Below are 12,862 nucleotides of genomic sequence, written 5' to 3'. Positions count from 1 at the left end.
ACAGGATTCTGGGCTTTGCCTCCGTGCACGTGCGTCGGGGGGGGGGGGTCGGTCTCACCATGGCTCTCGCGAGATCAGGATGTAAACAAAGCTGAACGGGCCCAGGCTGCGCTCTGTTCTCTCAACCTAGTCTGGCCAGTGAGCGGGTGCAACCGACCGTCATGTCATCGGTGTCCCGCCCATGCTCCATAGGAGGGAGTGGGATTGGCTGACTGGACAGAGGGGCCTGCCTCTCCCGTGTGGTGATTGGCTGTTGGCGTAAACGTGTGCTAGGTGTCAGTCCCCGAGAGGGTCCCAAACACTGTCAGTGAGGAGCCAGGGCGAAGGAGCAACGCAGCAGGTAAGGGGCGGGGGAGGGGGAGATGGGAAACGGGAGGGGGGAGATAGAAGGGGAGGAGACTGGTGGAGGAGGGGGAGGGGGATGGGGCAGGGGAGGAAGAGATGGGAGGGGAGGAAGGGGTAGAAGTGCGAGAGGGGGTGGGGCAGGGAGGGAGGGTCTCGGGAAGGGAAAGAAGTGGGCGAAGGGGGTGGGGGCAGGGAGGAAGGGGAAGGGTCTGGGGAGGGGAGATGGGAGGAAGGGGAGCAGCCAGGGTGGTGACAGGGAAGGAAGGAGAAGGGCTGGGAAAGGAGGATGTGGGGGGAAGGAGGATGGGAGAGGGGGTGGGGATAGGGGAGGAAAAAGAAGGGAGGGGAGGCAGGGAGTGTTGGGGGTTGGGGGAGCAAGGGGAAACGTCTGGGAAAGGGGGCTTTGGGGCAGGGGAGGCAGGTGAGGAGGGATGTGATAGAGGGATGTGCAGAGGTAGAGGAAGGGAGGGCTAAGGTGAGGGGAGAGACTGAAGGTGCCTGAGTAAGGAGAAGTAAAATAAATTGGACTGGTCTGGTGAGCTGTGGTATCTGGGCGGCAATTTGGGGATCACAAGTGTGGGAGGCTGGTCAGGCTCAATCTCCCAGCTCAAGAATTGCCAGTGGGGTTTCTCAAGACTGAACTGGTTTATTCCCAATAGCCGTGCACTTCAGGCTCTCTTCCACCCTGGGACTCTGGTGGCACAAGAGCCGGAGTTCTGTTGCAGGTAACAGTGCTCATGGCTGCATGACAACAGCAGGCACTGACTGGTACAGATGTACCACTGGGTTCGAAACAACTCCTCCACTCCATGTCTCTTAGACTGTAAAATGTTTGGATCATGGATCAAATCCTGACCCCATTGAAGTCAATGGGGTCAGGATTTCATCTCCAGTCTTTATTGTCTGTACAAAGTACCATGCATACATGCAACACTAAATAATGACTACTACCTTGGGTAATATGGTTGCAGTGACCTGGATTCAACTGTTGTTTTGTTGTTGCTTGATTGCTAATTGGATGATAGAAGCTGTTGAGGGGCATGGTTAGGACCTGTCATAATTACTGCTGTCCGGTCAATGCCTTTTGCCCTGTGGGTAAAACTGTTTTGTTTTTCTACATAAGAGAACTGATCTGAATTGTTCTGAACAACTAAAAGCAGAATGCTTTTGTTTCATGAAATCTTATGCATTGGGTTTAACCCGATCCATTGTGATTACTTACTGAATGACTTGTTTCCCAAGAGCATATTCATTGTGATTAAAAGTCTTATGTTTCTATAATTTATGTGTGTATTCTTCCTGGTCAATATCTCATGATTAAATGCTGCTCTCGACCTGGTGTACTGCAGTTGCTATATTTATAAAATTTGTTGTTATATATTTTCCTAAGATGTTGGTGCATATGTGCAGTTTACATAATACATGGTTTCTTGAAATAAAACTCATTTTATCGTGCAAGATTTTGTTTTCCCTTTTTTTCTGTGGTATAGATTGGGATATTTGAACAAGCAGAGATTTATTTAAACAGTGCCAGAGGTGGGTATAGTGATTTAGATGTATCTGAGGGAATGGTCCCTCCTCTTGAAGAGCTTACAGTCATCCTAGCTAGAGAAATTGATAACATAAATAAACATTTCCCTATAAATGATGATTTAAAAGAAATCTACTGCCCATAGGTATCTGCAGAGCAACGATGGCAACAGAATCTCCTCGTCGCCCTAGCCGATGTACAGGGGGAGTTGTGGTTCGCCCACAGGCTGTCACGTAAGCATGTTTTAGAAGATGTCCAGTTATCTTTGTTTGAAATCCCTAGAATATTCCTGTACAACAAGTACATGGCACTAATGTGGTCCTCTCAAAATCAGCAGCAACTTTCTGTCCTAAACTGTACAGTTTTGTTGTGCTCAGTATTTTCCAGCAAAAGAAAATAAATAAATGCCTCTTTCCAGATTTACAAGATTATACACAGCAGGCCTTCTCTTTGAAAGGGATACATTTGAAATTGGTAGGCCAAAATGTTCACCAACCTTACAAGTTACAGGGTAGATGATTGAACACTTTATAAATAAACAAGAAAAGATTGCAAAACATATTTTGCTTGCTAAACAAACTCGACACTAGATACAACTGAGTCATAACAAATTTGTGTTTAGTGGGAATTTGTAGATTTCCCTCCTCCTCCCCCCAGTGCTGTCTCTCTCTGTTCCATTCTTATATTAAAAGGTATAAAGATCCTGATATCTGCACTGTCTCGGTAAGTGGGGTTGTTGTGGATTTCAGTGTACTCACTCAGGAGAACAAAGAAGACAAATACAGTGAAGGTTAAAAAAAATAAAAATGTAGTTACCTATGTCCCTCCAAAACACAGTGCGTAATAGATTTTCCTACCTTTCCAGGTCTCCCCTAAGTTACCTTCACATGTCAATGGTTGAATGGTGAACATCCTCAATTAGAGTAACCAGAAAACTTGTGTAGTCCTGGCTTTGCCTGTCATAAGTTCTTTTGTAGCAGAATGGGTGAAATATTCTTAGTGGTGGCATTATGCTGCTGACTAGTTTTTTTTTGCTATGTTATTGCATTGCAATTTCATGTGTGTTTTGGCACCTTGTACTTTACGTACAAGAGCTGACAAAACATGTACAGTGATAATGATGGGGATGACTGTCTGTTTAGATCTCAGGATTCACTTAATTTTTAGCAGGAGCAAATAAAATGCAGCTGTTCCTGTAACTCAGTGAGTTGCATAAACAACTAGGTCTTTGCAACCTAAGCTTTCATATAAGGGAGGAGAAGCCTGTAAAAGAAAGCTTACAATTTGCTAAATGCAGTTCTGTTTGTAGTAACCTGTTCTGTGGAGCTTGCTCTTTGGAAAAACAGTAATTAAAAGAGAAAAGCTCTATAAGAATATTTGATTATGTGCTTTTTGTGTGGTGATTATTTTCCAGGTTATGTTTTCCCAACTTGCATATCTCAGGTATGGGTACATCTCTCATCCTTTATCTCAGAACTGATTTTTTTTTTGGGTCGCATGTTACAAACCTGAACTTCCTGCCCTCATTTTGAATTAGTAGGTTATCAAACAAATGGCAGAACATGTTAACAACCCACAAAAACAAGAGAACCATATACAAAAGAGAAGCTAGCTTGAGACCTACTTCAACTATTGATTTATCAATTACCCTCGCAAAAACTAAAGTGTCATAGTTTTTTTTTAAATAAGTACATCAAAGAAGAAATTCTCTCAGAAGTTCTTAGCCTTCAGCATTCTGTCTGCTAACCTTTGCTTAATTTCTTTCCAAGAGAGGTTTAGTGTACATACATTGAACAAAACATTTCCAAAGCCTGCCTGCTTGGTTTACTCATTAAAGATATACTTTGGAAAGCATCAGCACATATTTATGAAATGAAGACATTACCACCCTTTTGTTAAGGCTAGTATACATAAACATTAATTAGGTTTTAATTATCCTGTAGTATAGACAAGTTTATAGAGGGGCAGAGATCATGACCTGGCCAAGATTACACAATGAGTCAATCAGGAATAGAAATCAGGAGTCTTGTCTTAAAGTGCTCTGCTCTAACCACTAGGATAAACTCTCTTTAGCTTAGTAATCTTTTTATCCACTTTTGTCAGTTTTGGTCCAGAATAAACCGTTTCTCGATCTTCAGGAACAGTTTTTCAGATTTGCCTTCATTTCACAGGGCAGGCAACTTGTTACATTTAGAACTGATGCTCCTGGAGCTGTAGGACCGACCTGTTATAAAAGTGTATGCAGAAACTTACATCACCTCCCCTAGTGCTGTCATGACTGGAGAGAACAAAGCCTTCCAAGTACTGAATGTCCACAACATTTTATGTGGACAAGATATTTACACAGTTCTATTGAGAAGGAAAGTGGCTGAGCCTTTTGGTAGCAGGAATCTGGATTTCTTTGTTCCAGCAGCAAGGGCAGTAGTGGCAACAACTTGTATTTGCTGCTATTGGTAATTCTAGACTTAACACTTAAGTCGTTGTGTTAAAACAGATTGATGATTATTTTGGTACATATTCAATCTGAAGTATGTCAAAGTTGTTGGATGCAGAGAGTTAGCTGAATAAAATTTAGAATCACTGCTAACTTTTTAAAAATTATATGAGCAGCTGAACATGTCCATTGCCAAGTTAGGTGATTAGCATTATACGAAGATATCATCAGCCTTATGTGGTCAGTCTACATATTTTGTTGTTCAGCAGCTACACAGCATATCTGAGATGCTCACCTCTCTCTTATGTAAGATACTTTAATAAAAACCTTAGTTAAAGTCTATCAGAACATATGTACCTTGCACTGTACCCCACAGCACTCTAAATTGCAGCTGATAATGAATTGCCAAGAGGCGTGAGTTCCACAGCGTAAGACCTCCACTGAAAATGCCTTCCCACTAATCTTAGCCAGCTTTATCTTGGGAACAGATAAGAGAGGTTTCTACTAACTTCATGGTAGTGCCTAGCATATGTAATCTGGCGGGTAGTTTCCCCAGCCCAGGAAGAGAAATAATGTTTCAGCTATTAGTCTTTTAATGCCCTTTCTTCAGGGCTTGTTTTATTGTCCACACATCAATCACAAAACAAAAAGCAAATGGAAAAACACTGAAGAATAATTCCCAAAGGCTTTGCTTGCTTTAACCAGCCAGGAGGGAAGAGGACACAGCCTTCTCCTTTGATCCAACTTTCCCTTCTTTTTACACTTTTCCCTGACATGTGACAGGCAGAGACGTCTTAATCCTTTACAGACTTCAATGCCCTTACTTTGTGACCAGTGTGGGATAGTCAGTTTATCAAGTATTTGGGTGCTAAATTTTCCAGACTTTATGGGTATTGTGTAGTACAGTAGAACGTCAGAGTAATGAACACTAGAGTTACGAACTGACCGGTTAACCAAATGCCTCATTTGGAACAGGAAGTACGCAATCAGGCATCAGAGACCCCCTTCCAAAAAAGACAAATACTGTACAATAAAGTACTGTGTTAAACACAAAACTACTAAAATAAAGGGAAAGTTTTAAAATAAAGATTTGACAAGGTAAGGAAACCTGTTTCTGTGCTTGTTTAATTTAAATTAAGATGGGTAAAAGCAGCATTTTTCTTCTTCAGAGTAAAATTTCAAAGCTGTATTAAGTCAATATTGAATTGGAAATGTTTGAAAGCACAACCATAATCTTTTGTTCAAAGTTACGAACATTTCAGAGCTTTGAACAACCTCCACTCCCGAAGTGTTTGTAATTCTGAGGTTCTGTTATACCTTGAATTACATACCATCAAGGGATAACACCATATATTTCTAAGTGGAATAATTGGGGACATTTTAAATGCAGTTGAGTGGGTGTGCAGTGTAAAAACCAAAATGTAACCCCACAAATTTGTAAAGAAACCATACAGTCTGGAATTGGAGGTTTCCCCACCAGTTATCAGCCAATGAATTGCCAATCAGTCTTTTGTAGATAATCTAAACCGAGACATAGCCTGCCTCATTTTCCCCAGTGATATGTAATAGTTAATGTATTTGTGTCTGTATTTAGACTTACAGTAATTAAGAACTCTTCTTTTCCAGGGAACAGTCATATATGGAAAGTGTTGTTACGTTTCTTCAAGATGTTGTGCCACAGGTAAGGGACTAAAAAAAACCCACTCTCTTCACAGTGCTAGTAATACATATAAGTAAGGTGCAGCTACATAGTGATATTTTGGTCCAATTTATACAAAGAACAAATACCAAAATTTTTAAAAGTGGCTGACAGGTAATTTTGAGTGCTTCAAATTTTTTTTGGTCCCCCATCTTAGACACCTTAAAAGGGCCTGACTTTCAGAAAGTGCGTACTGTCTGAAAATCAGGTACCTTTGAGGTGTTTCCAGTTGGATACCCAAAATCATTAGTCAGTTCAAAGTCTTGGCCAAAGTATTTAAAAACAAGGCTTGAAAAATGTATCATGTATGTACTAGCGAGCGAGGGTTAAATTTTCTGCCTACTTAAAGATGTGGCTGTGGTAGCAATGAAAGGCAGAGGCCTACTTGTGAGGTAGATAGACAACACTTTTGTGGGAAGCCCAACCCTCCTAATTGCTGGGACTCCTACCAAGCTGGTATTTCTGGACCATGCTTAGGAACTCGTGTGTTTTTGTGTCAATGTCTGGCTAGTAGGCGTCAGAAAAGTTTGATACACACCTGCTTGTTTTGCAAGTTTAATGTTTGCTGGAAAGGAGGAGAGGGGTTTCTTTTTTTCTTTTCTTTTCCTCTCTTCCTTTCTCCACTTGCCTCAGAACCTTCAGGTTGCTGCTGGGTGGAGGAGATTTGCTATTTTACCCCTTCTCCAACCTGCTGTGAGGGGAGAGGAACACATGAATCTGTCATTCTGCTTTTCCCCCCAGGTTCCATATCTTGGGTCATTCTCCCCTAAGAATAGCCCTGGTCCTTTTGTGCTCTGTTGTTTCTAGCTTTCACAAGTAACTGCAGAATGAATTGATATGGCTGCGGTCACTTCACTGCTGCCCACAGGATTCTAAGTAGCAGGCTGAAACTGATCAGAGTGGGATTAATTTCATACTCCTGGTATTTGGGAAAGCTGTGGACAGTAGTAGAGGAACTGTAACTGTTTACCTGTACACTCAGGAAGGCAACATTGCATTGATTCATAGCTGGAATCAGTTAATAATAATAATAATTAATAGTTAATTATACAAGCTAGAAATTTCTTTTTTAACAAGAAATTGGCACACCCTGACTCCTGTTAGGAAAAGTTTCCCACTGACGATTCTGACTATTAGTAAATGCATTTTTTCATGTTGTGATTCAAGTTATGGTGTAAAAGTGAGGAGAGTCAAACTTTTATTGAAAGAATTGTTGTGTTTTAACCTGTTCTTATACTCAGGTATTTTTTCTCCATAGTTAAAAAGATGCACTCTTAGTTATATTTTACAAGTCAATTTGCCTTGTAGGCATGGAACATGCTTTGTTTTGAAAAATAATACCAACACTAATTTTTTATTTACATTTTGAGTGCATATTATTGCTTGTTCAGCATGCACACAGTGATTATACAAGTTCTTTTCATATTTAATCCAAAATACTGCACAGTATCTTGCAATAATTCAGTTGGAAACGATGGTATTTCCTCTGTAACTCATATTCTGATTACTGCTGTTTCTCCTGAGAACTGTAAAACTTAGGTTGTCTAGAAACACCAAGAAGCTTCATTCCAATTTCTCTTTGTACCTCATCTCTTTAGGGGCATCTGTAGAATATATTTAACTGAAGTATGGATCTACTTTTATTGAGTTACAGTGCGTTCTCTTTCAAACTTAAATATTTTGGTTATATTAAAATCATAGGTATATAATTAAAATGTCTCAGTAGGAATGAGCTTCATAGGAAAGAAAGGTTTCAATTTTTTTAGCCTTGCTTATAAAGTGTTTAAGTGGGTCAAAAAGGAATTAAAAGAATAAACATACCTCTCTCTAAAGATCTTCTTTTGATTCTATTTAAAAATAGTTTAAATTGACAAAATCAAGGATTATAGAAACAACTATCTTTTGTTCTGTCCAATTTAATACAAAGTTTGTTTCTTAGAAGCCAGTTGGCTTTTATTCCCTGTACCTTGAAGGTCTGTGGTTGTCTGTTTCTTGCCACTTTTACTTTAATAAGTGTTGCTACACTAGTTGAATTATATTTAAGATGAAATGTGTTGACCAGGGAACCACTCCTCTCAAAACCTTCCAGAAATATGGAGAGTATAAGATATATGCAACAATTCTTGTTTTCCGTGCATTACCCGATGTGCTCTATACAGAGAGCAAAAAATAAAGATGTTATCCTTTGTTTATTTTCTTTCAACCTTTCTCTTTTTTTGTGTAGGCCTACAGTGGTACTCCACCAACAGAAGAAAAAGAAAAAATAGTCTGGGTCAGATTTGAAAATGCAGACTTAAATGGTATGGTTTTATCTCCTTTTTTCAGTTCTATTTCTGTATCTTTTTGGGCCCATATACAATAATTTTAAACTAGCAAAATTAAAAAATTACAGTATAGACAAGCATTGGCTCAAACAGAACTCCTTTACTACTCCTTACTAACCAGGAATGAATCGTTATTGTGTAAAATCCTGAGTGAATAGATAGGCCTTTGCTCAGCAAATTTCTTGAAATGTGCTTTGAAGGTGAGGTAGGATTAGTGAAGTAAGCAAATTCCAGAGCAAAGCCACTTGGCCCCCTCACTATCCAGATCAGTTGAAAACAAAACATAGGGCTGAGTGTAATCCGTGTATTCGTAGGTTTGTAGCCTGAATCACCTAATTATCTCTCCCAGTGGCTTCATGCACACATATTGAATGGGTGCGGTATCATAATAGACTTTTGTGTTACCTAGCAATAGAGAGCTGTCAAAGTGGATGAGCAGTAACCTAACTCCATCCTCTTTGATATTGTTGAGGAAAAAGAATAGCTCAAGAACAGAATATATACTTAAGTAGGACTTGTTTGCTCCTATTGGAGGCTGTTGAATCAGCATGGAAACAGACTTTGACCATCATTCAGAGGAAATGATCATTGCAGTCTTTGTGCCTTACGTAGGCCTATAGCCATATTGAAAGGTGTGAAGAAAGTTCTCTCTTCAGATAAGACTTGAGCTGTTTTGCCTCCATCTTCCCAATAATCTTTCTCAAACAAGGAAGGTTAGAACCTATGTGGTAGGTGGTGGGACTTCAGTGTGAGGTGAATGAGGGCCGTATGACCACTTGCTTGAATGAACCAAACATCTTGCTCTCCCATATGGAGGTGTTAACAATGTACATCAATATGCTTTTACTAACCATGGAGCTCTAAGCCTATCCTACAAGTCATAGGCTGTAGCTCTCCAAATGCTTTTGGAAACTCCTCCAGATGTTTGCTACAACTTGATTGTTACCTCAGTGTCCTCCTCCTTACTCCTGTGGTAAAGGCTCATTCTGATCCCAGATGTGACATGATAGTATGACATGATAGGGAATCTTCATGTCCTAGTGGTAAGTAGGGCAAGTTATACTAATTATAGCTGTTGGAATGGCACAAAGATTCCTAGTTCACAAATTTATAGATGTTAGAGTAGGAAAAGACCTGTTAGATTAGCTTGTATATCTCACTGCCTCATGCGCAAGGCCAGTGCGTGATTATTTCCTAGTAGGTTTCTTTTTCCTTGCTGTGCATTTGTAAATGTCCCAGCCACTGGGGCTTTCGCCACTTCCCTTCACTTGCCACAGTATGACAGAAAATCAAACATATCCAATCAAACCTTTACTTTTCATATTCATCCTAAATTTACCTTAGTTCATTTTAATCTTGTTAGTCTTGGTTATAATCTTGTACCATCCTGAAGAGTTGTTCTCCCTGCCTGAAGTTTACCTGCTTTTAGAACATTATGCTTCTTGCTAACTTTAGGGTAGAGCGGCCTTAGCCAAGATATAAAAACATTTGGTTATTTTTAGTCTGTCTTGATATATTTCCTATAGCACCTTTCATATTTTTATGTAAATTACCTTTTTCAGAAGGGTGTTGTGAGCATTAGATAATATGTGTAAAAAGCTTTGATCATCGAAGTGCTACGTAAGTGTCATCTTTGTTATAATTATTATTTGTTGCTCCTCTGTGATTTTCCTCTGATTTGTCCATGTTCATTATGTGAACTGGCAGTAATGTAGCTTACAGATGATTGTATTTGCTCAGTAAATAGACTTCTCTTTTCCTAAATAGACAAAGTACCTCTGAAAAAGTACTGAAGAAGAAATAACTGATTCCTCTATTTTCTCTGTGTACTCAATCTTTCCTTCTAAATGCACTAATAATTTCAGTTGCTAAATCTCAGCAGAGCACTGTAGACTGTATATATTTTGTAAACTTGGCTTCAGAGTTAGTAACTGTGAAATGTGAAGAGGTGCTTTTCTAGAATTTCATGGTGCTTATAGAAAAATAACTTGATCATGTGCTAATAATGACAGAAGGTAGGAATGACAAAGACCTCTGAGTCATCTTGTCATAGCCTCCTTTCTTATATTGTGTAGGAAGTTTCCCGTCATCACTCCCTCTAAACTGGTATTTTGTACCCTCTCAAATAAAACTCTAATTACAGATCTTATTCCTTGTGTCTAAAGGAACATTTTTTCACTATTTTTTCAGTTATAGGAGTTAAGGATTAAAAAGCACATTGCTTTGCCTTTAATTCTAATATGAATATGGATTTCGAAAACTGTATCCAGTATACCAGACATTAAACATAATTTGTCCTAACTTTTTAATGTTTGTTTTATTATTTAAATCCAATTTAGATACATCAAGGAATATGGAGTTTCATGAGATACATAGCACTGGCAATGAACCACCTTTGCTGCTAATGATTGGGTACAGTGATGGAATACAGATCTGGAGCATACCTGTAAGTACATAATAACTCTGTCTTCAGAAAACAGGCCTCCTTGAGATGCTGATTTTATGCCATATCTAATTTTTTTATAACAAACTATATTACTTTAAACTAAAAGTAGAAGGCTACAGCATATGTCGTACATGTAAAATGGTTTAATGTAAGATTAATATTTGGTGTAACTCACACTCTTAAATTAAACTACCTAACTTTAAATCTGAGGGTTTTTTTATTGGTATACTTGCTGTAAAGGTAATTTTTTGATTTGGAGCAGGGTGTAATGTTACAGAGAAGTTAATATCATATAAATATAGGGGAAAGACGTCCACCCTAAGGAGGAAGGGTAAATTCAACTGTTTTATATGAAAAAATTATGAAAAGGATTTACATTTCCCAGGAATGCAAGCATGACAATATTAATAGCATTTTACAATCACAATGTGTGTCTGTCATGTACATGATTTGCAATTTTAATTTTATTAAAGTCTATATGTGCATATGGATTTAATTTTATTCTGTCATACATAGCATGCAATTTGTGTTTCAGAATGGTTTGAGCACATGGATTTAATTTGGGAAATTTTCCCCAAATTTCTTGAACTTAGAGTAAAGTTTAGTATGGTATGTGATAAAATTCTTAACTCATAAAATCTAGTGTGTCCAACACTTTATACTTCAAAATAAACCCAGTGAGCATACTGGATGAAATCTCTCTTCTTTGTAGAATACAGAGCCTTTCTGGAAAATATTTCTCCTTTTCATCCCTCCCTGGGTGAGAAAGAGAGTAGTTTTTATACAGCAGGCTACATTTTAGGAAATGAAATGGAATTTCATTTTCTCTTTGAAAGTACTTTTGCACACCAGGTAGGGAGCTGTGTTAAGGACTAACAATTTGGTTTTACAGGGGGAGACAGAACTGGAATTTTTCTTGCAATTTATGTCTTTCCTGCTAAAGAGGAGGAAGAAAACCTTTTTTAGAAAGTTAAGAGCCCACAGTTTGGTGGGTGGTGATGTAAAATAAGAGGCTCTAATGTACCCTACTGTACTTCATGTGGAATTTGGGAATTTGTATATTTTCTTAGATTTCCTGTGGAGCTACAGTTGTTTCTCACATTCAAGACTTTATTTTGAATGGAGCAAAATGGAACATTTGGATGCTGCTGTATTTTTGTCTTTAAACTTTTAAAAAAGAAGTATATGCTTGTAGAAAAACCAAATTTGTTGTTTACTTCTTGAGTAAGGAAGTTACAGTATATACTATAAGAATTTAGCACGCAAAATAATTTTTATATACAATTAAAACTTTTTAAACTTGAAAATATTCTTATACAAAAAGTGAGTATTTAACCCTTTTAAAAAACCACTGTGCTTCATTCGTCATGTGTACTACAGGGAACAAACATTAGGTGTCACTAAGATATTGAGCTAAAAAATATAGTACAGCTTCAGTAGTACCAGCGATCCTAACAGGATTCTGAACAAATAAGTTCGAATACGTAGAGATAACGACACTGATCTACGTTAAAGATTTTTCTATAACATAACTTCTTTGAACTTTCTCTAATGCATTTATTTGAACAGATGAGTGTTTACTGAAAGGTGTATAGAGGCGCACACACCTGATTGTGTGACATTGGACTTGTCTGGGCTAGTTTACAGTAGAAGAGATTCGAGTTTGGGTCTTCGTCTGGCAAGGGATCAATTCTCTGTTGATCTAGTATATTCTTTCCCTGGGCCTGAGGTGGGAGAGTGCCTTGTATACTTCTCAGGTGACCCTCTGTAGCTGAAGAAATGAGTGTCTCTGAAAGAAGCCATCTATGCTCATAACCAAGGGGAAGATAGTTATGAGATGGGGTCTTATGTGTAAGAGGAGGCCAAGAGGGGTGGCATAGGAGTGTCTTGGAGAACTCCATTTCCCTCCTTTTGGGGGGAGGGAATCTTTTTTTTTTTTTTTTTTTGCCTGGAGGTACCATAGTTAGGTCAAACAGTGGCATATAACTACTAATTCCTTGTCTCTTCTGTCAATAGAGCAGTCTCCACACCAGCCAGCCTACGTGTTTTTCCAGTGTATTTCACAATGGAATATTTTCTATTT

The 12,862-nt window shown here is 38.7% G+C and overlaps 1 protein-coding gene across 8 annotated transcripts in view; it reads left to right on the top strand.

The window, feature by feature from the left end:
* The first annotated feature begins 219 nt into the window (after positions 1-219).
* The window catches only part of BCAS3 (BCAS3 microtubule associated cell migration factor), a 488,663-nt gene continuing 476,020 nt past the window's right edge, over positions 220-12,862 (top strand). For 3 of the 8 annotated variants that reach the window (XM_034752354.1, XM_034752352.1, XM_034752353.1), the window contains exons 1-5: positions 239-340; positions 2,022-2,109; positions 5,937-5,991; positions 8,234-8,309; positions 10,673-10,779. In XM_034752354.1, the coding sequence (XP_034608245.1) occupies positions 2,039-2,109; positions 5,937-5,991; positions 8,234-8,309; positions 10,673-10,779 (309 nt within the window). In that variant the 5' untranslated portion in view covers positions 239-340; positions 2,022-2,038. Of the gene's footprint in view, positions 341-799; positions 1,071-2,021; positions 2,110-5,936; positions 5,992-8,233; positions 8,310-10,672; positions 10,780-12,862 lie in introns of those variants that run through there. The other 5 variants (XM_034752355.1, XM_034752356.1, XM_034752357.1 and 2 more) reach the window with 4 other exon arrangements.

The sequence above is a fragment of the Trachemys scripta genome, chromosome 18 (assembly GCF_013100865.1).
Source record: "Trachemys scripta elegans isolate TJP31775 chromosome 18, CAS_Tse_1.0, whole genome shotgun sequence".
Lineage (NCBI taxonomy): Eukaryota > Metazoa > Chordata > Testudines > Emydidae > Trachemys > Trachemys scripta.
The sequence above is the reverse complement of the archived record's forward strand: the minus strand, read 5'-3'. Positions and strand labels throughout refer to the sequence as shown.